Source organism: Anomalospiza imberbis, chromosome 20 (assembly GCF_031753505.1).
Source record: "Anomalospiza imberbis isolate Cuckoo-Finch-1a 21T00152 chromosome 20, ASM3175350v1, whole genome shotgun sequence".
NCBI classification, from domain to species: domain Eukaryota; kingdom Metazoa; phylum Chordata; class Aves; order Passeriformes; family Viduidae; genus Anomalospiza; species Anomalospiza imberbis.
Genome location: NC_089700.1, coordinates 10,604,044 through 10,631,281, shown reverse-complemented (window position 1 = coordinate 10,631,281; position 27,238 = coordinate 10,604,044). Strand labels below are relative to the sequence as shown.

The following is a 27,238-nucleotide window of genomic DNA, read 5'->3' as shown; positions in this document are numbered from 1 at the left end:
TCAGATCAGAGCCTGGATCTGCTGCATCCCAGCAGCATTCCTCAGTGCCATGTTAATTACTGCTCTAAAGAGAGCTCAGAGCCTCTGCTATTAGAGCTCTTCCATGTGGGATAACTACTAATCATCCTATCAGGGGCACTCCAAAACCCTGACCAAAGCGTGATTCCTTACTCTGCTGCTTAAGTGTCCTGTGATCCTTCCCTGCTTCCCCAGGATGCACAGAACCAGCTGGATGTTCTCACTAGGCATAAAAGGAATGAGAGACCTGGCCTCTGCTCACTTTAGAATATATACATAAATGACAACTGTATTTTACCTTTAAAGACAGATTTTGAACGGTCTTGAGCTCAGGTGGGTAAGTCCAATGAGACTTGGGTCTTCCATCTGCCTCCAGCCCCAACAGTTCAGACTTCAGCCCTCTGTGCTGCACTTAGAGCAGGATAAACACCAGACACCTATAATCAGCCTGGGCTGTGATTCCCTCAAACCCCAAGAGCAGGGCCTAAGCTAAGGCTTGAGTTTCCACCTCAGGAATGCTCCAGGGTTCATTTTAAACAGGTTGTACAAAAAGCAGGTTTACAATGAGGACAGGGAGCCGAGCACAGAACAGGTGACTGTCACCTAGCACAGGTGCAAGTGAACACCACAGCTGCAGCAGTGATTACCTCATGTCCTTGGAGGTGTGCAGTGGGAGCACGGCTGGCTGGGACACGCCTCTGGGATCTGTAGGCGGCACAGGAGCGCTGTGCAGCTCTGGCTTAAGGCAAAAGGCCTCTCTAACCACCTGTAAACTTTGGTGCTTCCCAGCTGTCCTCCCACAAGCAAGGCAGAGTTTATCTAGTTTAACAGGGGACTGATCCTGTCCTAGATTCCAGGGGCTATGCCGATGAGGACTGGCTGCTAAGCCAGAATGCCAAACTGTTTCCTAATCATGTGCCGGTCTGACTCGGTGCAGACTCCCACCAAGAAGCAGGAATGCCCATGACACTTCCATGCACAACTGCTCACAAGTCATGTATTGGAAGAACTCCCTGTTTCTTTTGGAGCGGGTGTGTTTCCAGATTCAGAAAGCTTCTGTTCCCTGTATTTGCCTGCTGTGGCAACTCTGTGCTGCTGGTAGTGTCAACTGTGTGGGATTGCTCCACAGGAGCGAGAAGTGAGCAGGGAGGGAAGTCTGAGAGCTGGCTGAGTCAGGATCATCCATACATCTCCTCTGTGCCTTTCACCACAGCAGTAATCCAGCCAATACATTCTCCGAGTCCCCTAACAGTGGGAGATAGCCACGCTTGCTTTCAGCACCATTTTCCTTTTATTAAGAAAAAAAAAATCCCTCTAAGCTGAAAATGAGAGTAAGAAATATTAATCTTAAAAGAAAGGTGAGGGTTTATCCCTCAAGCATCTTATAGATTACACTTAGTTGGAAATATCATTGTAACAGACGTTATTCCCTAAATAATTTGGTATGTCACCTGACTTCTTTGTTAAGTGTTCCTATTTGTGACCAAAGCAGGTGATAAATTTGTGTACCCAGTGCTGACTCATTTCTGTACATCTGTCTCTAGTGTGCAGCTGGAGCACTGATTGGGGCTTTCCTTGGGTGAAATGCAGTTCACAGCATTGGAACTGGAGTAGCAGCCCGAGGTCTGCGCAGGTGGGATCAGGGCAAGCTTGGTCACAACCAGGAGTTCAGCTGGACACAGCTGGGGCTCAGCTACATCCCTGATTAGATCAGTTCTGTGTAGAAGCTGTATGCAGAGAGCGAGGCTTGTGTAGCATCACAGGCTGTGGGTTCCTGTCGCTGTGTGCAGGCACAGACAGAGCTCCCAGCCGGGCTCTGCTGGGCTCCTGCCCTGCAGCTCCAGGGCTGCAGGAGGGTGAGCAGGAATAATGCTGTGTTACCAGTGACCACACAGGCAGCCTTAGAAAGGCGACGGCAGCACAGAGCCTTACTCTGACACTTCCTTTCTTGCTTCCCAATCAGTGCACCATGGAATCCAACAGAAGGCAAGAAGTGCGCAGAGCCTGACAGAAAAGTGAAGAGTCCCTTGTCCTGTCTTCATAGTGATGAAAACCTGCTCACCAGAGCTTGTCCTGAGAACTCCAGGTAAGTGAAAACACTGCTGCTGAGTTTTTGTGTCAACATTTATATAAAATCAGCAGTAGGAGATGTGCTAAATTCCATTATGATGTGGAAATTCTGATCATAACTGTCACAAAGGAAAGATGATGTCTGCAGACTAGATAATATATGGTCTTCCCTTCTTCCAAGTCAAACAGAATCTCTGTTGAAGACTATCTTGTACAAGAAGTGCACAAATTTAAGAAAGGAGAAAGAGTCCTAAAAAACAAAAGACACTAAGAAAAACAAATGTGTTGCATATCTTCAAAAAGTAAGATGAAGTAAGAGATTTTCTTCTTCTCTTACATAAGACCTGCTGGGAAAGGAAGTCTTTTCAGCTGAACAAAGCTCATAAACATGTGGCTACAGGTTGCAGTTTGTCCTGAAAAATTCACTACTCCCACTACATCCAATTTACAAACACAGTTGTCCTTCCCTTATGCATACCACATGCCCAACTTCCAATTTGCAAGTGTGGACTATTACAATCCTTCTTCCTCTTCTCTCATGCCTCCCCCCATTTTCAAAGCATTTGTTTCTGTTCAAAGATTGCTTGGTAAGATAAGCCTTTTCTAGACAAATTGCCAAATGAATTGAGATAATGCCAAAGCAAGTTCAAACAGATTTAATCCACAGGTACCATTCAGCCACTGTGAACGACTGATTTGTGGAGAGTAGACTGACTTATTTGTGAGACAGCCCAGCTGGAGTCAGGCTTTCTGATCTGGTGCTCTGTTTGCTGAAGGTGTTGAACAGAAGACATTCCCGAGGAAGAAGCCAAACTGATCTTTGCACACAGGGCCAGCAGCATCTCTATCACGGATCTAGTCTGGCCAGAGAGCCAGGAGGATAGTTTTCCCAAAGAGCAGGCAGAACTCAGAATGTGTGCTACTGCCTCATCCTGACACTCCCACCATAACCAGTTTGGTGGCAGCTGCCATGCCAGAGCCACTGCAGTCAGCTCTTCTGAGGCAAGAACCCAGCTAGAAAGAAAATACATCTGCAGTCTAAATCCACTCCAGGTCTTGCAGTTCAGCCTTCCTCCCTCATCTTCGCTGCAGTCAAAACTGGGGGTGCTGGGGGAAGGTGTCCCACTTAGTCTGGGGATTCCCACAGCTCACCAAACCAGCTGTTTCCAGCGGAGAAACCACAGGAACCTTTCCTGCTGCCAGCACCTGTGACTGCATCCACCTGCTCACCTCCAACAGACTGGCTTGAGCTGCGGTTGGAAGTTGGATGTGCTTCACCACAAATGTCTAGTCCCACCAGCAGTTTCCCAGCCAGGGAAATGAATCCAGAAAGATACTGCCTTCACAAAGAAACACAGCTAAAAATAATACGCTTCTAACTTTGCAAAACCAATTTGAGTCATACAAGGGATTAGTGTAAGGACAGAGGTAAAGACTGACAGAGCTATTTCTTTCCAAGGATGCTTGGAGCAACACTGTATGCTCAGTACATGGCAAACATTTTTTGCTCTCTTACATATGGGTTAAAATTACCATTATTTTCCATTTCAGTTTTGTAGTCAACTTGAGAAGTGAGTAAACATGCTAGGACAGAACTGAAAGCACAGACCAGCACTGGGTAAAAAGAAAAACACTCAAGCACTTATTGGGCAGAACATATAAAACTTTAAAAAACCCAAACCAGACCTTGTGGCATCAAAGAACCCAGTCTGCTAATAACCAAACTAACAGAACCTACTTTCCACTACAGGGAAACTCCCTGCCCTTCTAAGAAATGGCCTTCCTACCCTGAAACAGGGTCAGCTCATATAACACATTACACTCAACACATCCTTTGCAAGCAATTCCCACAGCCCTTTCTTTCCTCTCCTTCCTGTATCTCAATTTTCCCTGAACTCTTCTGAGCCACCGTGAGTGCTTATCTGTACCTGCCAGGGTCCAGTTTGAAATCCTTATCTGCCATGTGCTTTATTTTGAGAACACCTTACAAGCAAGAGGAATGAGGAAGGAATTAAAGCATTGCAGTAAATGGGGAGGGAGCTAAGCACGAGCCCAAGTGCCCTTGGTTAGGTTGGTGTTCTTGACCTGGTGACTACACGTCACTACACAGTTTACCAGTTATATTAATAGAACTAAGTTTTCACAGTTCTTTTTCGTCTGAAGTCTTTGCACAGAAGAAAAGCCCTTGAGAGTTCAGCCCCAGCCTAGATGAGTTCCCAGTCCAGGACTGACGTATAGTACAGATATAGTATGGTATACTACAGTGCTCACAGCACGACACCACCAGTGGCCACTAATCATGACCTGCAGAGCCATTTGGTGAATTGTGGAGGCCACCAGGGAAGCACAGCAGGCCCTGGAGATCTCTGAGCTCCCAGCTGCACTCTGGACTCTTCAGGAGCTGCCTGCAGAGTCCAGCCCCAGTACCCAGCTCCCTGTAGGACCAGAGCGCATGTCTGTACTGGCACGACCCCACAGGCAGAGGCACACGGCCACAGTGACACTGCTGGCACAGGAATCAGGGCACAGGAACTCCACCTGGTACCTGAGACAGGTCTGGGCCTACCTCCCTCAGGGGCACCACAAGCAATGACAGCTTGGGGAAGCAAACGCAGACCCTGAGCTCCTGCAGTCTGGCTCTGTGCCTGCAGCCTGGCACAGTCAAGCACAAGACTCAGGCTATGCCTGACATGTATTTTGGTACAGGCAACCCAACAGTGCAAAGAACATGGAGTCATGTACCCATGCCCGCAGCTCCATGTGCGGGCAGACATCCAGCACTTGGTTGAACTCCCAGAGAAATCACATACTGGACTGTACATCAAAAAGATTTTCTTCCGAACATAAATTTTATGATCATCGGTGAATGTGGCACCCATTTGTTTAAACAGATAAATGCTGAAGATGACGGTGTGCATACACTCAACAGCTATGACTAGAAACAGCTTTTGTTGCTTTAAGAAGAGCCTCAAGGTCACAAAAGGCCTTTACACTTTGTGAATAAAGGTTTTCTTTTAGAACAGGTCCACAAGCAAAATAGTGATGATCATTATCTGAAATTATGCTGATTGACATTGTTTGGGCATCAAAAAGGCTATACAAATATTGTGTCACAGAGAATAGTCTTTTGGATGCTATTTGGAGGTGACAGGAGGAAGAACAGCACTATAAATTTGGGGGGGAAAAACGAACCAACCAAAACAAAACACCCCACAAAACAAACCAACCAACCAACCAAAACCACAAAAAAAGTCAGACAAAGAATAAAGGAAGAATGGTAGATTTCCAGGAGGCTGTGCCAAAAGCTTCCTACCACCTATTGTTTCATGGTTTTCTTCCCAACCTTCATTTCTCATGTGATGGATTTTTCAGCATGTAGGTTTATTACAGTTACAGTGTTGCAATGATCCTTTCTTCCTAAGAAGTCCAAGGCTCTATCCAGCTCCACTGTCTCCAGTACCAGGTAGAGGAGCATTAGCATTTACATCAAACTTGAATCAAAGAAGGGGACAGGAGGGGATTGCTTGCTAAGAGCAAAACTACCTGCACAGAAGGTAAAAGGAAATGTTATTTAAGTTTCTAAAGGTCAAATTAACTAAGGAAAAATATATCTACATTCCTTTCCTATGCACTTATATAGACTTTTATACAGATCCAGCTCTTCTTTGAGAGCACCGCAGCAGCGCATGTTTTGTGTTTGAAGAATTTCATATAATCTTTCTAAATAGCAGAGTATCTCTCCAGCCCGGTCCATGATGCAGTTTGAGCCACAGCAACAGAGGGAAAAGGAGGATCAGATTAGATCAGTGAAACTGAGCCAGGGATAGAGAGACAGGCCTGGAGCAGAGGGCAGAAAGCATCAGGAGCAAACACCAAGGACCTGAGGCGAAGGAGAATTTTCCCAGCACGCCAGGGCAGCGGTGTGCGGACACACCTCCTGCCAGCGAGCCTCGAGTCACCTTTGCTCCGCGCCTCACATCGCATCCCGGTCCAGAGGGACACGGGAGCCCGGCACAGGCCCCGGGGCGCGCCGGGGCGGCCGAACACTGCCTCACGGAGCTCCCGCGCACCCGCCCGACAGCCCGGGGCACCCGAGGGGCTGCCCCGCACCTGTCCGCGCTCCGCCGGCACCGCGCTCCGCGGCTTCCCCGGGCGGCGGGCCCCGCGCCGGGAGCGCCGAGCCCGCTGACAGCTGCGCGGCGGGGCCGGGGCGCCGCTGTCCCCGCCAGCAGCGCTCGGCCCGCGGGAGAAGGCGCGGGCGCGGCGCGGCCCCGGTGCCGAGGGGACAGGGCGGCGGGCAGCGGCAGGCCCCGGCCGCGGCCCCGGCCGCGCGGGGCAGAGGGGGCAGCGCGGCCCCGCCGCGGCGCCCGCGGCTGCCAGCCCGCGCCGTACCTCCAGCGTGCGGATCTCCTGCTGCGTGAGGTCGTTGGACGCGGCACACTTGGTGCGGAGCCCGCGCAGGTTGGAGAGCGAGATGTCGATGAGGTCCTGCAGCAGCCCGCACTGCTGCAGCGTGCTCCGCAAAGCCGGCAAGCTCCGCGGCCCCGCCGCCTCGCCGCCGCTCCGCTCCTTCCTCTCCAGCATACCGGCGGCTCGCAGGGCAGCCGCTCTATCCATCCCTCGGCATCAGGGAGGCCGGGAGGCGAGGCGGCAGCGGCGGGGGAGCGGCGGAGGGAGGGAGGAAAGGAGGGAGGGAGGCGGCCCGGCCCGGCTCGGCCCGCCCCGCTGCGCTCTCCGGGCAATCACCGCGCGGTACATGCGCGGCCGCCGGGCTCCGCAAGCGCGCCCGCTCCGCCCCCCGCCGCGCCCTCAGCGCCCGCCGCCGCCCCGGGGCGCTCCCCTCGGCGCGTCCCTCAGCCCTCAGCCCTCAGCGCCCGCCTCAGCCCTCAGCGTGTCCCTCAGCCCTCAGCGTGTCCCTCAGCCCTCAGCGTGTCCCTCAGCCCTCAGCATGTCCCTCAGCGTGTCCCTCAGCCCTCAGCGTGTCCCTCAGCCCTCAGCGCCCGCCTCAGCCCTCAGCGTGTCCCTCAGCCCTCAGCATGTCCCTCAGCCCTCAGCGTGTCCCTCAGAGTGTCCCTCAGCGTGTCCCTCAGCCCTCAGCGTGTCCCTCAGCCCTCAGCATGTCCCTCAGCGTGTCCCTCAGCCCTCAGCATGTCCCTCAGCCCTCAGCGTGTCCCTCAGCGTGTCCCTCAGCCCTCGGCGCGTCCCTCAGCCCTCAGCGCCCGCCTCAGCCCTCAGCGTGTCCCTCAGCCCCCACTCAGCGCGTCCCTCAGCCCCCTCTCAGCGCGTCCCTCAGCCCTCAGCATGTCCCTCAGCCCTCAGCGTGTCCCTCAGCCCTCATTTCCCGTCTCAGCCCCCAGTTCCCGCTTCGCTGTCTCCCTGTCCCCTCTCCGCCTCAGCCCCTCAGCCTCCCCTCAGGTATGTCAGGGCTCGCAGCTCGCTCCGAGGAGCCCGTGGCCGGCTCCGCTCCCCTCGACGCCCCTGGAGGAAGCAGGGCCGGGGCAGGGGTGGCCTGCCCAGCCCAGGGGAGGTGTGAGCGGGCATTAGGATAAGCATACTTTAGTGAATATAAGCTTTGAGTACGATAGGTGTGTGGGTTCATCCCTATCATGAGTAGGAGGGAACTTCATGATTGCCTTGTGGAATCGCTGTGGTTTCAGTTTTCACAATGGAGATGTGAGAAAAACGTCCATGTAACTGCATTACATTTGGTTTCATATCCAGCCTGTCTGATGGAACTTGAACAGAGCTGAACTGTCAGTGCAGGAACCACTCATCTCCCGATTATTCGAATTGGGACTGTTCCTCTGACATGAGGGATCCAGAGAGGCAGTTAGGCTGTACCTTACTGACAGAAGAAGACAGCCTCCTTAATTTGCACTAAATTGATACCAGGTTTTAAAAGCTTAAATGACGTCTGAGCCACGTGTGGCAATACAGAAGGGAGATTCTTGGAAAAAAAAAAAAAAGAAACTATGAATTTAGGACATGAGGCAGTGGAGCAGGGCAAAGCAGCTGACACTGAGCTGTTTTTCTCATGGTTAGATAAATACTGGTATCCACATTAGTTTGTATGGATTTGCATCAAGTAGTGTGGCATATGCTGTTTAGTAATTTTCTTAAGAATGTGGGTCAGGTTAAGTATTTGATTTCATTGTCATTATTCACATGCTGTAAATTTCATACGCAATAAGGGCTTTGCTGGATTAGGGTTTAATTAGTTTGCCATCTGATGAGTCCTGTGGTTTTGGGAAAGTAACTTTGCTTATTACCTCCATATTTCTGACCTTGTGAAAAAGCTTTTATCTACCCTGTCTGCGCTCAGGAGCACTGGAAGTTTAGCACTGGAAATTTTAGTTTCTAGGACAAAGACAGGTTGAAATCCTCAAGTACAGGTGACTGTGGAACTCGGGAATGTTATTAACAGGATATTGTTAACAACATATTGTTCTTGTAGACATTCTCTGCGTACCCACCTGAGAATATCCATTTGCTTATAGACAAGAGGCCGAGCGCATTGCATAAGAAAGCAACCTAGGAAACTTGTGGGCCGTGCATCACAGGATACTTGGCATTCCCTGCAGTGTTTGTGTGCTGGGAGTGCCGGCCTCATTACCCGGCTGCCATCCGTGGGCAGCATTCCAGTCCCAGCACACAGGGCTGCCCTTGGGCCTGCGGGGAAAAATGTGCTGACTAAACACTGCCTGTGCGTCCATCCCTGCTCATCATCCCTGCTGCTGCCTCGAAGGTTGTGGGGCTGGCGCCTTCCCAGGAGCTCAGGCTGCTCTTCCGCCACACACTTCATGTGCAGTCCTGGAAGTTTAAGTTGTCTGAAACCACAGCTTTCTGTCTGTTAGGAGATGGGGTAAAAGCTCTGCTTATCAGAGAGTTTGAAAAGAGAAATACCATGGCTGGACCATGCTAGAAGGACCGTGTGAGCACACTGAATGAGCTCTTTTCCCAGAGATTTCAGAAAGTGACATATTTCATGTTGTACTTTACGCATTTATTGATGCACCTGTTAGGATTTTTCTTTTAATGTACAGTTTATGTAGGGGGGACATATGAACTGCATTCTCTAGAGTGAAAACCTGTTTTTTTCTTGAATTGAGTGAATTGTACCCACATTGTCAACTTCATTGTATAGTGGCCTTTTTTGCCACTGTGTCAAAAAACAATAGTTTTGAAAACAATAAAATGTGGAATGCTTGAACTGGATCTGAAAAAACTGCTAAGTCCTTGGTTAAGCCACTGGCCTAAGGATTGAGGGGATTTCTCTTCCCCACTGCCCCCATCTCTCTTGCCCACACAGATCAGGTTCTAGCTACATGAATAAAGCCCAAACCTTTCTAAGCACCCCTGGAAGTCCTGGACCGTAGCAATGGTCTTGGACTCAGAAAAATAAGCTCACTGGGGAAAAATACCTTTTTTTTGTTCCTGGAGAAAGAAAAGCACTGATGCATTTCACATGCTGCCTGTATGAAAAGCCTCTATTACCTTTTTAGCTAGCTTGCCCCAATTTCATTCAGCTATCACAACACTGAATTTAGATGATGAGACTGAACTGCTCTATTTGATGTGTTTAACACATAATAGAGACCTGTTTTAAGAAAATGTAGTGTTGGGATTTGAAGAGCTGAAATGTTAGGTATTTCAGATAAAAGAGGCCTTTATTATCGATGATTTTCCCCTCAAAGGCTTCCTCCTACACAGCCATAGGAGTATTCCTCTCCCCGGCACAGCACAGGAATACACAGTAGCTCTGGCATGCTGCTCTGCTGGGAAGCTGAGAAACTAAAGTCCTATTTTTAGACATGCTGCTGGATATTCTTGTTAGGATATACAGAGAAAATGAGGATGGTGAGATGGTGTTCCCGGAACAAATCCCCATCATTCCCCAGTTTAGATATCTCCATTGCTTGCAACTCAGCCAAGCCAGTTCACACAAGTATAAGACGTGACCTTCACCTTTAAGAGAAATTTTAGTCTAAGTCTACTTCTTCCATGGATTTTTTACTGCTCAGCTGTCTGTGTCAAATGGCACAGTCGAATGCAAGGGAGGGACCAGCAAATCCACAGGTTTGGCAGTGGTGGATCCCAGTGAGTCAGGGATAGATACAGGAATCTGAACTGTGTGCTGACAATAATGGAGAAAAAGATGTGAAAATTAAACACTGCTTCTTTTCTTAAAAATAATTTTCACGTGTGGGACAAACATTTGTGTTTGGGCAGTCTTGAGGGAATTTCTGTCCCACAAGTGGAAGGCACAAGCAACTGCTATGTAGCTTCACTCAGTGTTTTCTGTGTACAGGTGTCGTGGTTTAACCTCAGCTGGCAGCTAAGCACCACCAACCCCCTGCTCACTTCCCCTTCAACAGAAAGAAACTTTGAGATGAGACTGAGAGGAGGAGGACTGGAGTGGTGTGTTCACCTTACCTTCTGGAGTCATGTGAGTAAACAAGCATTGCAGCTATTACAGCAACCAGAAACTCTCTAGCTTTAAAAACATAAGAATTTTAGTTGTCTATAAAACAAATAAAACCCCCAACATTTATTTTTAGAGTAATCTCATGGGTTTTGCAGTCTTTCTTTAGCATTAGCTGTGTTGCAATAGTGCTGCCTTTTTGTCTGCTATTTATCACCAGTAAAATAAACTGTTTGGGGCAGGAAGAGTCTTTTACTCTCTGCTCACACGGCAACGCCTGAATCTCGGCGAGAAGCCTCTGAGCTCTGCTGTAATATAAACACTCAATAATTACAGGCCCAGAGGCTTTAGCCCCCACCCCACTTGGATCCCTGCCAGCCCGTGGGGTTTGTTCTAGCAGCAGACGTGCCAACAGTGAAAAGTGACAAATTTTGTTGGCGAAAGATATTCGTAGGTCTAACAAGGATAAGAAACACCCGCCTTAAGAAACAGAGGCTTATGTCTCTCCAAGGATAAACACACCCTAGATTGACTCATGCTGGCATAATCCCCTTGTGCAATTTGTATATTGGCATTAGATATGTGTGTGAGGCAAAAAGACAAATATTTGGTTAACGAAACAACACAGGGATAATAAAAAATAATTAGGCAGCTTTACCTCTCAAAACAATGCAGCAGGTGAGCTGCTGCTCTTCCCCTCAGACAGGCATATCCCCTGCAAGCAGAGCTTCCTGATTTTGTTTTATTTGCAGCAAAATAACCTGTTTATTTTGTTAAATGCTCTCGGAGTAAAAATAATTAATAAATAATTAAATGAATCAAGTCCAGTAGCGTGCAGTCTGGTGAGGGAGGGGGTACATACTGCGGTGGAAAAAGCAGGCTCATATTCCACAAGAGAGCTTTGTCAAGTGTATTGCATAAGGAGATTACAGGCCTGAGTCTGAAACAGGCTGAAGGTTTTAGTTGTGTTTGTCATTAGCACGCTGTGAACTGCAGCACAACAGCCCCTCTTTCATCTGGGTGAGAAAAGGCTCCAGGTCCATCATTATGATTCTGGAGCTGGGACTCCACATGGCTATTAGCTTCATTCCCCAGAGCCCTTTCTTGGTGTTAAATAAAGGAGAGGAGCTGGGCGGGTTAATCATCTGCTCCCATTATTCCCGTGCGCTCAGATCCGTTTGATGTGACAGCCCTCTGGGAAGGCCCCGGGCCCAGACTCTGCTCTGCACGCCCGCTGAGGCTTGTCCTGCGCTCCGGCTTCTACCAACGGGAGTTATGTTAATTAGCAAAATGAGAACAAACTCCTCCCACTCCCGTGCCCTATGTATGTTGGCAGCTCTGAATACATGCCAGTTTTTCTGGTAAAAGGAAAAAAAAAACCAAAAAAACAATCCAAACTTTCCTGATGCAGCCACTTCTGTGTGGGGATTTTACCACCAGCTCTTGATCTGCTCTGTGGGAAGCCTCCTTTCCAGTTCTGCAACCCTTCCTCCACAGCTGTGTGGAGTGCCTCACAAGTGGGGTGACCACAGCCATTTCTCAAGCAGTACATTATGTCTCTCATTACATACCTAGCAGGAATGCTGTCCCGGGATCTTCAGGGTCTGCTGGATAATCCACATCGCTTTCCATGGGAGGAGCAGCACCACAAAGACCATTAGATTCCATGTCCGCATTCTTCCCAAGATCCACCTGCACATTTGATGTAGCTGTATCCCTCTGCTGTGCATGGTGGGACTTGGGAAGATCTATTGCCATCTTCCACCTGTGAAGCATCCAGGAAATATCTTTTTGTGAAGCATTCTGGTGCACGTCTTGCAGCTCTCAGTTATGTAGTGGTCCCCAGGGAGAGCCTGCATGAACTGACGGCTCTGTCTTAGACAAGCTGCAAGAAATCTGCCATGGATAAAATGGAAGGAGCTGACTTCTACAGGTTTCTAAACATTGAGACACTGCAAAAGAGGCTGGGCCAAATGATATGAGTGGAGGGACTGCCCTGATGCATCTGAGGGGCATTGCCAGTGGCCTTCCTTCATTGGAGATGGAATTCTGCGTGCAACTGCCTGTGCGTTCTGCTGTTCCTCCTGGCCTCACAGCCTGCTCCTGCTCTACTGAGTCAGGCTCTTGGAAACCAGGTCTTTGAAAAGCCTGCAGATAGTCTAAAGAAAGATTGCAACATTATGAAGAATATTTAGAAACTTAAACCTGTGCGCTGCAAAAAAAAAGGCTCAACAGGAAGTCCTTAGAGTATGATAATAGAAAGGACGTTTTAGGCAACTATCAATCATTCTCACTCTTGATTAGTTGAGAATTAATCTGCAGAAGGAAAAGCAAACACAGATCTTTTGTTCCTTCCGATTCAAAGTCCTTTGAAATCAGTGTCTTCCCAGCCAGTAAGTTTTGGATTAAGTCCTTGTTCCACCCTCCTTTCCCCTATCCCTACAGTGCCATGAAAATTCAGGCTGTTTCTCTTTACTTCCTTCCTCTTCATAAAATGTCTAATAATCAGCCATCTGGTGTCCAAGATGCCTTGAGTATTAGGGCATTTCCTTTATCCAGGGGAGGCTTGTGAGAAGGAAGATAAATGTGTCCATGACCCATCCCTGCTGTGTGCTGATTAGGGTCTGGCAGTGTTTCTTTGTTCACAATGATTACAGTAGTGCTAAGCTGTTTAGGAGGGAAACATATTTAAAGGGAAAATCTTGGTTTTGGTTCTACTAGATTTCATGACATTAGTTAATTATGCTTAATGAGAAATCTGTGAAACAGTATAATATTTGTAATATATGTTAAAGACAGAGTGGGATTTTGAAGGGAAGATGCAAAATGAGATTTATAGAAAACACTGTATATCCTAAAGAACAGCAGTCTGGATTCATTCTCATTTTAATTCTGTCTCACAGTGGCACCCTATTTTTCAGAACTAGCTAAAAAACTTAACTCTTTCCTTTCATTTTGTATTCCAGAGACCACAGCTACAAGACAAGCTGTGCGCAGAGCTCTGTTCAAGTCAGCGTCAGTCCTGGGGAACAAGGGTTCTGTGTGCCATGCAGTGTAAAACTGGGTCAGGTCTCAAGGTAGACAATGGCTTGAAATTCAAGTTTAGGAGGAAAATACTGAAGGGCACAGAGAAACTGAGACTGAGCATCCACTGGACAATTGCAGTTTTTTAAAACAAAGCCTGGAGGGACAGGGCAAGTCAGACTACAAAGAAAACAAAAGCAGCAGGAAGAATCTGCAGACTTAGCTCTGAAGTTAAAGAAAAAAACCTACCCCCTATTATTCTGTGACAATTTGTAGGCCAAATTTGTGACATAAAGAAGGTTTGTGTCTTGATTTGTGAGCCCTTGAGAGTTGCAAATTCTTGTTGCCTTGACTGTGGTGGCACGAAGAGATGCCAGCAAGGTTCTGTCCACATTCACAGAATGATGCTTCCATCCCATTAGGGTGTGGACAGTCACTAGACATTTGTACCAGGAGTCTTCACTTGATGTTCTGTTTATAAATAGTAAACAATTTTGGTCCAGCTGGAGTTTGTCAGGTGAAAGAGACATAAAAAGAGATGTCCTTAAAATACCTTTCGGCTGTTTCTGTACACCTTGGTTCTCAGCAAAGAAGTATTTCTGGTTTATTTTTTTGACTCTTGAAAGTCACCTCACCTTTAAGGGCATGTACTGTCCTAATCCCTGCTTGAACTCTGCATACAGTTCAGGCTGTGGATTATGGCATTCATACAATACATAAGCTATTTAGTGCACCCATTAATTAACCAGCTAATAGCATGCATAGCATGGGTGTGAGGAATATGGCAGCCCAAACTTTCTGTGCAGGACTGTGCAAATCTTCCTTTAAATGGGGGCTCAAGGCTTTGTGCATATGCTTAACTTCTCACAGAGGAGATAGATTCTGCCCAAACTACCCACCAAGAAGGAATGCACAAGCAGATAAACCTTTTTCTGATGATGCCAGAGAAAACAGTGAGCCACGTACTTGCAGTCTGCTCAAACACAGTAAAAGTCTTTATAAAATCAAATGGGCTTAAGTTTTACATTAACTGTTGTCTTGAGTTTCTCATTTTGAAATGAGAAACTGTCAGTAACTGCCAGCATGCTGGGGCTCAGCTGCCCCAGTTCTGCACAAGTGCACACTCTGGTCTTGCTGAGAGTGTCTGATGAGAGAATGGTCTTGTCTGGTTCTTGTCAGCATTTGAATTCAGTCTCCTGATTTTCTGCTCACTCTTCTTCCTCAGTTTCCATCACAGTCATCGACTTTCTCAGTAGCACCATCTCTGAAAATAGTTTGTACCGGAAGCAAGATAAGAGAACATGAATGCTGGCAGGAGCTGAGCCAAAGTTTTGAAAATTCTGGCTCTTACCCCACAGCATAGTGGACAAATGGACAGGAAAGGACAAAGTAAACCCTTACCACTTTCCCTCATACTTGAGTTTAGTTTTCTCTGATCCAGCAGCTTGTATGTTTTATCCCTGCTCTGAGTGCAAAATGGGAGAATTCAGCAGCTAAGGAATAGGCAGCTGGCCCTGGCTGCTGCTTCTGCCATGCAAAGGGTCCAGGTCCCACTGGTTCAGAGGGGGAATGTGGCCTGACAAGACCTTAGTGCTTGATCATAATAAGGACCGAGGGCTCAGTGCAGGAAAGTGGTTGTATTCAGAATGTTGCATAATCACAGAGTTAGTTTGAAATCCATATCCATACTTTAGTGCATGATTTCAGAAACCATTTCAAGGCAGGGAATGATGACCCTGTGGTTGAGACATTGAGACTGGACCAGTCTGGTTCAGTTCCTGGCTCTTTTAGAAAGTATAGCCATGGGCAAATCATCTCATCTGTGTGCCTCCCCACACGTGATGAGAATGTTTCCTCTGTCTGACATGTCTATTTAAACCATGGGGAGCGCTGAGGAATTAAACTTAGAAGATGAAAGGGGTCGATATGATCCACATCTGCGCTTCCCAGAACCCTTTTCAAAAGGTCAGATTTTGCCCATTACAATGGGCATAATAAAACACGAATCCATGGGTTTAGTGAGTTACTCCACATATTCACTGAGCTTAGTGAAGTCAGAACTTAGAATACTGGACTTAAATGCTTCATGTGGTGCTCCTTTGATGAGACTGTGGTCAGAGCTATTTGATAGAATGCTTCCAGCTCCCATCCATCCATTAACCCCCTTTGCAAACTCCATATTCAAGAGCCTTGTTCAATTGTATTGCCTGTCTTTTACCAAAACATGAAACAAAAAAAATCTCTTCTCAAACCATAAACACTGTCATTTACCCTAAACAATTCACATTTAAAATAGGAAATCAGAAATATCAAACCCACAAGCTTCCAAGTATTTTCATGAAGGATAATCAGGATGTTAAGAGTTGCTAATAATTTTATGTAGATGTTCAAGCTATGAAAAAATCCATGTGGTCCTTTTCCATTCTGCATTTCTGTTAAAAAATGAGACATCTGTAGAATTTTAGCAGTTGTTGGTTGTCCTAGATGTCTTCAAAATAACATGCTGTTCACCTGTGCTGTGAGGCTGGGAATTTTAGCTCAGCCAATGCTCCCTGTACTCCCTCCACATGCTGCCCTCTCTGGTATCCGGGAAAGTTCCACCGTCACCAGTTGTTACAGCAATTTGCCCAGCTCGGCTCATCAGCCTTGGCCCATCTGGCAAACAGCAGCCCCGGGGCTGCAGGTGCCTTTGTGCTGACATCTCCCCTCTGCCATAGGGCAGAGCTGTTGGGAGTACCAGGTGGAGTTTGCCTCTGCCGAGCAGACACAGCCATCTGCAGAGAATCTCCAGCCCGAAGGTGCGGGTGCCAGTGCCCCGAGGCAGCCGAGGTCCTGCCCAGCTCAGCAGGACGGGTGCAGTCGGCTGCGCTAACGCTCGGGTGCTCTCACAGGATTGCATCAGTCAGTGCTGCCAGCTCCCTCTCCTCAGACAATGTGGTTCGGTATTGGCTGCACGGAAGGTCAGCTTGTGCTAGGAAAACAAACCTAGCATTGCTGCTTGGTGCAGCAATGAGGGAGGGCTGGGAATAGCCTCTGACAGGAGACATTTTGCCTTGTTAAGTGTTGTTACTGTGATGTGGTCAAAGCATTTTGACCCAGCTTTTAGCGAGCCAGGCTTAATGCACTTCTTTTTCCACACAGTGATGTGTAGAGGCACTAATCGAGATTGGCTTCTGATTGCATAAGTCATTCCACAGACAGCTCCCAGCCCAAACCAGTGACTGTCCTGGGGAGTGAGGCATGCAGGTAGGGGTGGGCTGTGCTCTCAGCACGGAGCTGGGGCACACAGAGTTCTGCTCCACATGCTGTGCTGTCTGCCTGTAGGAAAGTACCGGGTACAGCAAGGCAGCTTGTGTTACTCCCTAATAAAGTACTTATTTATTTCAAATAAATGCCATAGAAGGGTAAAGGTATTAGTGATAATTTAATCCCTGCCTGATTGGGGAAAATGATCTTATGATGGAAGTGCCAAGCTGTAGCATGAACTCATTGCTGATTAGACACCAAAGAAAGGTTCTCAGCAACGTCTTTCCCATTAGAAATGCTTTGTTTGGAGCTTGTTACCTCAGTCAGGTTGTCCAGTCTCTTGCAGTCAGCACAATCTGACATTCCCAAACACTGGTAGCTTTGCTCCCAGAGAACCAATTGGGAATTACAGAGGGGAAGGAAAAGTAAAGTTATGCATTAGCAGCTGAGCTGAGAAAAGAACACAGAGGGTTGCATTTGGGCAAGTGAGAAATCCCCACATGGACTGCAGTGTGCTGGGTGTGCCAGGGAATTTCATGCCTTCCAGAATATTCCCAAGGGTCCCAAGTGTACATGGGGTTTTTTCCTAAATGGGTGGAGTTAGAATGACACAGCCTTGTCTCCCTGGGAACACTAGAAAAGCAACCAAGAAGTGCCTAATTAAGGCATAATGTATTTTTCTATTCCGCAGCAGCTATTGCTATTCTGTTAGACAGATAAAGCAGCACATAAGGAAGGCACATAAGCTGTGCTGCCAGGGAAACCTGACTTTGGTTCTTGTTTCCTTTCTTCCTTTAATCCCACATACGGTATCCCTGCTGAGAGCAGAATGGTAGGAGCTTGTGAATAATGGAGAGGGGTAGTACTGAGCAAAGTCATCCCAATGCACATCTGCTGCACACAGTGTTTATATTCAACCCTTTCTTTCTAACAGGTGCTTCTAAGGTATTGCAGGTAGGTAGTTGCATGCATAGAAATTGAAAATATACCACAAGAAGAAATAGTGAGAGTACCAGGAGATGCAGAAATAGTAAACACCTGCTAGGTTTGGATTTTTTTCCCCAGGGTATCTATTTTCTAGAATGAAGTGGTCATCCCAGACAGCCCCACCAAGATGCAAGGCAGGGTTAGTAAGTGGTGCAGTAGCCTGGAACAAGGGTGGGCCCCTCAGGGACCCGTGCAGCTCAGGTGCCTCTTCCCGCATGTTAAAGAAGCAAAATCTACCATGTAGAAAGGTGAAGAAAAGAGGGCTCTGAGGAGAGGCTGTGCTGCCAAAGGCTGGGCTTGGAGGCAGCATGCTCTGGAGAGGACAGCAGAGGAGAGGAAGGCAGAACTGGCTGCCTCCTCCTTGTGTGCCACATGTAGCTCTGGGCACATCTCACAGGTGATCTTTTGATCTCCTTGTAAACTGGAGCTGATAGAACTTACCCGTCTCTTTCACAAGGTTTTGGAGAAGGTTGGTTATTTTATTAGGAGTAATTTATCATGATGACTCCTATGTAGAGTACTTTTTGGAGGCAAGCCCTAGTGGGCAAGCTCTAAACTTGCCTTTAGACATGAGTGCTGTTCAAAGTCCTGCAGGACCTGGGAAAGGCAGGGAGGAAAGTGTCTGCCTGAAGCTGTGGGCTACTGGCAGAGCTGAAAAGTGGACTGCAGCTGTTACATCTGGGAAATGCTCTGAGAGTGTGGAATGATATAAGAAATCCTTGACCCTGAAAATCAGGAAACAGGCTGGACTGGCTCATCCCTCATGTGACTGGGCACTCCCTTCTGATTATTACCTGGGGCTGTGATAGCAAAGAACAGGAATGCAGTCACAGAAGGCTCTGACCTGGGCTCTCCAGATGTGTGCTGGATGGTCACAACACCTCCCTGCTACTCTTGAGAGCTGCAAAAACTCAGATGAAAGTCAGAGTATCGTGATGCAACTCCAGCAGAAGCTTATCTGCGCACAGAAACAATGCTTGTAGGTCAGCTCTTCATACCAGTTTTGTGATTGAAATTATTTGGCAAAGAGGGAAAAACTAAGGGATTATACACATTAAATTCTCCTGACCTGGGCAGTGGAAGATGTGTTTCAGTCGGTAAGTTCTAATGGCCTTCGGCACTCGTGAGTGCAATGACCGCTACAAGGCTGAATCCTGGGAATCAGAACCTACTGGATCAATCCTGGCTGGCTAAAGCTTTCTCTCCAGCTTGCAGTACTATTTCACTCTTATAACAGAAATTGAATCCCTTTTATCTTTGCCAAATCCCAGACTCCATTTACTTCACCACACAGAAGGTGAAGGGCTCTCCTCCCATGAATCTTGCTGTAAGCTCATAGAATTGGTGTTTTCCAGGGCTCTTAGAGCTGGACCCATTTTCCTCCTGGAAGGATCCTGATTCCCAGACATCTGTAGCAGAGAAGCTTTCACCAGTGAAGAACCTGCCCGGCCTTCAGCCCTCTCTGCAGGAGTTCTGGGAAAGGCTGAGTTACTGCCGTGGGAAGGTTGTGCCAGATCACCATGGAAGTGAGACTTGCAAATTGAGGCTGGGAGTCCCAAGGGCAGTACAGATTCCCCAACCACTTGTGGAAGCAGTTGTGATTGCTGTACTTTCCCTCACACACAGAACAGCCTCAGAGAGCTTAGACATAAAGATAGGAGAAACGAAAAGCCGCTGGCAAAAAGAGACAACAAAAGCCTTCAGGAGACACTCTCTTATCTGCAGTTTGCACTCCAATAACCCCCAATGGCTGCTTATCTGTAGCAACAATGGAATTCTTACCGATTTAAAAGTGGAAAAAATAAATCCCAGCAACCCAGTCCTGGAGGGCTTATTGAGTTACTCAGATAACTATTCTGCAGTGATGTCAGGAAGAGAGCTATGATGAGGTCATAGGAAAATTGCAGTGCTTTTCTTTCACTGGGAATGAAGGATCTGTCTGCTAAACTCAGGTGAAAATTTGAAATATTGACATGTTTGGGTTGTGCAAGGCTGAGATCTCACCGCTTGGAAATCACAGTAAAATGGTCACCAATATTCGCACAGAATGGGGCTGTTTAAAGATGCTGGGATAAAGGAGTGTGAGCACTTCTGTGCTGTAATAGGAGTTTCAGAACACATGCCAGCTCGCAGTGAAGGCTGCAAACAAGGAGCACTGATGTTAGAGTAGTGCTTATTTCCTGTTCCCTGTGGACTTCATCCAGTGCCTCAAAGTCTTGCAAAAGCTCCCAGCTGACTTGTGTCTAAGCCAATGCTGTTTCTGCCCAAACCAAGGCGTGTTTTTTATGCCATTCTCCCCCAGTTACATGCAGAGCATCCTCCCGTCAGCCACGGAGGGACACGCTCACTGAATTTATCAGAAGCTAAAGGATATGGTCACACCTGAAACGCGGCATTTTATGTCACTTTTAGTGACATCCCCTGTGCCTTGAAGTGACACAAGAGGGAGAAAACAGCTGCCCAGGAACATTGTGCAATTCTGCATTTTCTCCCAGTCCGGGAAATTACTTAAGTAAGAAACTGAGCCGGTTGGGCCAATGTGTTTATTGCTACTTGTTCTGGCGTGCAGCCAGTACCCAGATGAAGCCGGTCCCCCGGGGTTGTAAATCCCTGCTCTCCTGGCACAGCGGCACCGGCTCTGGTTCCGCAGCAGCAGCGGTGCCAGATGCTCCGCTCCTGAGGCTGGAGCAGCGTTTCGTAACAGACGGGGGGCTCCCCGCGGCAGGCTCGGGGTACCCCGTGACAGGCTGGGGGGCTCCCCAGAGGCTGCCCGGCGCTCTCTGGACGCTGCGGCCGGCGCTGGGCTGTCCCTCGTGCCCTCGCAGCCCGGGCTGCAGCGGCCCCTGCCCGGCGCTCTGGTGCCCTCTGCAGCTGCCCGCCCGGCGGCTGGGCCGGGGCTTCTGCGGGAACTGCAGAGCATGGCAGGCAATGAAAGTCGGTAATCCTGCCGGAGACAGCTGTTTTCGTTAGATTAACTTCCGTTAGATTAACTTCACACGCTGGTGCTCCCCCGGCCCGAGCCGCCGCCGGCGAGAGAGGGAGTCGTGCAGCCACGGATGTGATTTCTGTGAGACAACCTGGAGACAGATCCTTCTGCTCTGTAGCTGAGCGGCGGGCAGCACAGATGAGGGACCTGCATGCTTTTGATGCACATAAATCAAGAGCAGTCCTGGAGAATTACAGCAGCATAACCACGCTCCCTTTGCTCCCTGTCCTCTTGCCCCTTGTGTCCAGGGGCTGTTTCATGCACAAGGAACATTTACAGTGGGGGCAAATGCAAGCTGCTCCCCTCACATCGAGTCCTGCTTACACAAGCCTCTTGCATCTCCTGTGGACCTATCATTTATGAACCTAAATATTCTGCTCTTCATTGTGCTATGCATTTATTCATGGCTTTGCCCTGGGAGCCTCAGTTGTGCTCTGCCTCCCCACTGTTTGAATCACTAAGGAATATAGTTAGGGACAGATCCAGAATAAGAAAATTTTCTTGACCCAAAACATTTAAAATCTATGCCTGTGTGTGTTATAAAATAGCAGAGGTGTGTATAATTTCTTAACAGACTCACTGCATAAATCTTTGTCATAAATCTACTTTCTCTCACAGCTTGTGAGAGTGTATGGTTGTGGGCATGATGAAATTAAATACATTCCTAGTGATTGAGAGCAACCTGAAGGGAATGGTACCTATCCTTCCACCTACCCAGTCCACCCCTACAGAGAGCTGGAATGGGGACGTAAATGTGGCGGTGACCTCAGGCCATCTCAACTACACAGTAACAATCCTAATGAGATACTGTTTCAGGCGGCTGTTTTTTTGGAATTGGGTCTTGTCACTGGAGTCCTGTGCAGTAACATAGTCTCTGTTGGAGAACTTTGGTTTCAGGTCTTTCCCTTCCTTGTTTTCCTATTGTTGAAGTTGTTATTTTTATTTTAAACTCAGCTATTCTAAAATCATTGCTAATGTCCTGCATTGCAGTATCCTACTTTCCTCAAAGGTTCAGTTGCCAGTAGAAATTGACTTTGATGTTCTTGGCACAGCTTTGTCTGGAGCCCCTGTTGTGTAGGTCAGAGCATCTCTGTTCTGGAAAAGGAGCTCGTGGGGGTGGCTGCTGCTTAAGCCCAGGTGTTGTGCAAGCTCAGAGGAAGAGGATGTTGGATCTCTTGGGCCCAGCTCAGCTCTTTGAAGTCACTTCAGGCTGGTGGCCAGCTCTCAGCGCACACAGGGCTCTGCAGGAGTCTGTTTGTAGCAGGGAGATGTGTCATTCAGTAGCCACAATGGACACTTGTCCTGTGCCCCCAGGCACTCTTGGCATCCCTCCTTTTCTGTGGAACCAGAGTTTTGTGGCACCCTGGGGGATCCTGCAGTTAAACCCCCTCTGTGTCAGTGCTGGGGAATCCTGATGGGAAGATTCTTCCTGATGTGTGTTCTGAACACTGCTTGAATAGAGCCTCTGCTGAGCCTTAGTCTGAGCAAAATGCTCCTGCTTCTCTCAGACCATTAAAATAGCTCCTCTCTGTCATGATAATTTCATGGCAGGTAAAAATAAACAGGGAAAACCAAATAAGACCCAGGAAAGGGGCTTTATGGTGACAAAGCATCCTAACAGAGACCCTAAAATTGGGGGTTTTTATTATGTGTGCTGGGGCAATTTCAGAACAAGATTTGCCTCCCCCTGGAAGTCACTGGCTCAGCTAAACTGTGGATTTGGCCTTGAGTACACAGTGGGAATTCCCTCCCGATTTCTGTGAACACAGACAAGATCTAACCTTTTGGTGCTTGGCCACAACACCAAAAGGTGGTTCCTGTGGCCAGAAACCCTGTTGACTCCAAACAGCAGTGAGGACAGTGCTGGTGCCGAGGGGTTGGATTTTCCTGCATGCTCAGCTGACCTTTCGGCACCCAAGAAAACCCCAGATTTTCTGTCGGGCTCAGCACCCGGGGCTGCATCTCCTCCTGGGCTCAGTCTGAGCAGGCCCTCGGCTGTGCCTGCTGGATCCTGGGGGATGTGGAGCACACCCCTTTGGCTGGACCATGGTCTGTGGTGAGTTCAACCCCAAACGGTGCTGGGGACAGCTCATTGCTGGGAGGGGAACGCGGCAGCCAGCAAGGAGCCAGGTATTTTATTGCAAACTGAAACTTCAGGGCAGTTTTGCCATCCAAGAACACCAGCCCTGCTTAGCCATGAGGACATTTTGTGTCCTGTAATCCTGCATTGATCTGGATTACTTTTTTATTTAAAGAAACTGACCTCCAGTAGACACAGCAGGTCTCTCTGGCCCAGCAAGCAAGTCCTGAGCACAAGAACAGAAACAAAAGTTCTAAGTGATAAAAAAAATGGTGGAGACCACTATTGTGCCTCAATAAAAAGGTCAAGGAATACAGGAGAGCAGTGTCTTCCATAGGTCTTGACATTTTATTAGTCGATTAAGTAGTTTAGCTAGTATTGTTCATTCTTTTTCTGAATTAATAAGTTAAGGGTCACCAAATACTCAGCACATTTGCTTAGAAACAGAGCATCATTAAAATGCTGCCTTCTCTTTCCAGCAGGCAGCCTCATTTCTTTTGGGTTTAAAGAACATGTATACCTCCATAATGCAGTTTTAAGCAAGCAAAGCTGTGCTTACATCTCTGGTGTGACACTCCATGTGTGACTCTGGGTAAGGTACCCAGCTCCTCTGGGTTCCAAATTTATTCCAGAACTTCTCCACCTCCCAAAGGTGTTCTGGTGTCAAAGCAGGTGATGTTTAGATGTGCTATGAACGAGGCCATGAGGGTGATGACATGCAGGAGTAAATGGAAGGTGAGAATGTCCAAGGCACAGGTGCTCAGGCACCGCTTGCCCTGATTCTCAGTGCATGCCATGCAGGTCACCCAAGGTCCCCTCCCTGTCTCATGCACTTTCCTGTCCTGCACCAAAAAAGCCTCTTTGGCACCCTCAGGTGTTTGAGGTGACACTGCAAACTCAGGCACTGCTGCCTTAACTGTCATCTCTGTAACAGAAGTCAGAAAACACTCCCTGTTACAGTTCCGCTCTAGGCTTCCTCCTAAGAATAGCCCTTGGGTTGCGTGCTCCCGACACCATTTCCTACCTGCTATTCCTGGAGCTGCCTTCCTGACCGTGAGCCCTGCCCGGGGCAGCCCCTCCCAATGCACTCCCTTTAGGAGCCCGCGGAAAGACCAGTGCTGGGGGTGGTGTTGTGAGCCTGAGGTCACTTTGTCGGCAAGGAAAAGGCCCCTTGTCCCAGGTGTGGGTGTGATGGCCGCAGGGTGAAACACGGCATTGCCACTACAGTGTTCCAAGAGACCCTGCACTCCTACCCTGGCAGCTCTACCACTGCCTCCTCACACTGCCAGCATTTCCTATTCCTCCTTTCTTACCAGAGCTGTAACTTCCCATCCCTGGGAAATGTTTGATTCCAGAATCTAAGTGATGGTATCCCTTGAAAAGCAACAAACCCGTTGTTCCTGCAGCAGCTACTGGACAGTTTCCTCGGTGGTGCAGGGAGGGGTGGTGTTAGAATGGGAGATACAGTTCTGAGCTCCACATCTGCAGTCAATGCTGCAGTGTTTTCACTTAAAAGCCTCATTGCCAGGAGTTGCATGGGTTCGTGTAATCTTCAGATTTCACTTTAATAACAAAAAACAAGGAATTTCTTCAGAACTCCAGAAAAAAAAAAAGCATGCAGGTATTTAACAGGTCATACATAAGATAGTGGGAATTGAGGCACCACGAGGTTAAGGCTATTTGAAACAGGAAGCTGATTGCAGAGATGGAACTGGAATCAAGTTACCTGTGTCTTAAATCCAGCTTTCCCACATCTGCTGTGCTGAAAAAGGAGCTGTTAGCTTTGGAGCAGTGAGAGATGGTGTTTGCAAGGCTCGGGTTGGGGATGGGGAGCAAAACAAAACCTCGAGATGTTGAAATTGCAACAAAACCTCAATTCTTTAACAAAATGTCATCTATGTGTGACAAAGTTGCTATGAAGCTGGAAGCCTGTGAAGCGGTGACTGGTGGCTTCATTGTGTTCGGGACAATTTCAGACAGCAATTCTTCATTACTTGCTCGAAGAGCAGTTTTTCCAGTCTTCCTTAAGCCAGGAATCAATCTGGCCTTCCCAGAAGTGATGAAAATCAGCAGGTTTAGCTGGAACTCTGCTGACACTTCGCAGTAAAAGGACTCTGCAGTGCAGCCCCACCGAAGAGCCGCAGGATTGTTCACAGGCCCAGGGAATCACGGCTGCAGACCTCACGTGAGCAGCTCCTGAAGAGGAAACCAAGTGTTGATAGATGCCGGTCTTCTCTTCCCGCTCTGGTGACTCACACCAGTGCATCAAGGCAGGCCTGGAAAGCCGAGCTAATTTGTCATTTCCTTCCTCTTCCTCCCCCAGGGCAGCAGTTCACAGGGGGCCCCTCTGACCTTTAGCCTCTGAAGGGGTGAGAGACTGACAGAGGTGAAAGAGCTGACAGAGGTGTGTGTTCAAGGAAAGAAAGCATCAAAGGCTTACGTTTATTTGCTCTTCTGGCACTCCTTGTGTTTCATGCATTGGCTCTTTCCTAATTAAAGCAGGAGAAACAAAAGAAGTCCGAGCTTTGTCTCCCAGCCTTGGCAGAACTCCTTCATGCTCAGTGCCGCTGTTTGCAGCGTACACAAGCAGCTCCCACTGATGAGAGCACAGCACCCTGATGAGACAGAAATTCCCACCCAGCTCATTTTCTTTCTGTAACGCTGACAAATTCGACCTGCAGCAGGAAGCAAGGGACTGATGATGCGGAGTGGATGTGCTGCAGGAATCTCCCCTCCAAATCCAGGCCAAACTGCTGATCCCCCTGCAGACACTCCCGTGGGGTTACTGCAGGCTGGAGCAGCCGCTTTGCTCCGCTCTGGCCTCCGAGTCTGCCTTCGTGCAGAACACGGAGAGCCAGCAGTGAGCGCCAGGGCTGCCTGCCAGGAGCCAGGAGCCGTCGGGATCGGGATCGGGGCGCGTGCCCAGGTGTGCAGAACTGCGCGTGCCCAGGTGTGCAGAACTGCGCGTGCCCAGGTGTGCAGAGAGAACTGCGCGTGCCCAGGTGTGCAGAACAGTGAGTGCCCAGGTGTGCAGAGCCGCGCGTGCCCAGGTGTGCAGAGAGAACTGCGCGTGCCCAGGTGTGCAGAACTGCGCGTGCCCAGGTGTGCAGAGCCGCGCGTGCCCAGGTGTGCAGAGAGAACTGCGCGTGCCCAGGTGTGCAGAGCCGCGCGTGCCCAGGTGTGCAGAGAGAACCGCGCGTGCCCAGGTGTGCAGAACTGCGCGTGCCCAGGTGTGCAGAGCCGCGCGTGCCCAGGTGTGCAGAGAGAACTGCGCGTGCCCAGGTGTGCAGAGAGAACTGCGCGTGCCCAGGTGTGCAGAACCGAACTGCGCGTGCCCAGGTGTGCAGAACTGCGCGTGCCCAGGTGTGCAGAGAGAACTGCGCGTGCCCAGGTGTGCAGAGAGAACTGCGCGTGCCCAGGTGTGCAGGGCCGCGCGTGCCCAGGTGTGCAGAACCGCGCGTGCCCAGGTGTGCAGGGCCGCGCGTGCCCGGCAGAGGGCGCCGCACAGCCGGCAGGTGCCCGCACGCGCCCGCAGCCCTTCCCCGGGATTTGGGGTTGGTGAAGGATTTGGGGTTTGGGGAAGGCGTTTGGGTTTCCTCCCCTTCCTGCCCTCCCAGGCCGTTCTCTTCAGGCACGAGGGTGCAGCAACAAGCCAAACCAATTCCAGCTTTCCAGGAGGAGCTGCCTAGGGCTTGGCCGAGGTCATTTGGCACAGCGAAAACTCAGGATGCCTGCAGGATCAGGGCTGGTGCGGGGCTGCCACCTCACTCCCCGGGCACTAGGGGATGCTGAGCCCGTGGAGGCATGAGGCCTTCAACATAATGTGGTGCCTTGGTACCTCTGGACTGTGGTACAGAACTAATTAGAGATCTCGTTCTCTAGAAATACAACAGAACTTTGCTCCTCTTGCTTTGAGAAGGGATTCAGCTCAGATCACTTTGCTCTGGAAATTGAACATTTAAGAGCATTGGTACTTGGTGTGAAACCACAAGGCCAGAGTTTGAAAGAGCAGAGAAAATCAAAGCAGCAGCAGAACTGCATCTGTGCTGAATGAAGGAAAGCCTCTGGAGCATGAGGAACTGCATTTACATTTGACTTTTGTTTGGAAAGTGTGATGGGCCTGCCAAAGGGACTTGCTCACCACACCAGGGAGGAAAACCAGATTCCGAGGTTGGCCACAGTTTTTAGAATCCCTTTCTGTGCCTCATTTATTTACCTCTAAGTGAGGGATTATATTTTCTGTTCACATCTTTGACTCTTTTCCATTTAACTTAGGAGTTGTTTGGATTAGAGAGACTTCTTTAATAACGGCTTGGATGCTACTGTAGTGCACAAATTAAGATAATTCAAACATTTCCAGGCCCCCATAAATATTCCAAATGTTATTATCCTTACATTTCTCCAT

The 27,238-nt window shown here is 48.8% G+C and overlaps 1 protein-coding gene and 1 long non-coding RNA gene across 2 annotated transcripts in view; one reads left to right on the top strand and one right to left on the bottom strand.

Annotated features, from left to right (window-relative positions):
• KSR1 (kinase suppressor of ras 1) overlaps positions 1-6,776 on the bottom strand; it is a 49,720-nt gene extending 42,944 nt beyond the window's left edge. The window contains exon 1 of the mRNA XM_068210763.1: positions 6,481-6,776. Within this exon, the coding sequence (XP_068066864.1) occupies positions 6,481-6,705 (225 nt within the window). The 5' untranslated portion in view covers positions 6,706-6,776. The remainder of the gene's footprint in view (positions 1-6,480) is intronic.
• A 9,716-nt stretch (positions 6,777-16,492) lies between these two features.
• LOC137485944 (uncharacterized) lies at positions 16,493-20,155 on the top strand. Its single transcript, XR_011005507.1, has 2 exons — positions 16,493-18,864; positions 19,123-20,155. It is a non-coding gene; the product is annotated as an uncharacterized lncRNA (long non-coding RNA).
• The last annotated feature ends 7,083 nt before the right edge of the window (positions 20,156-27,238 follow it).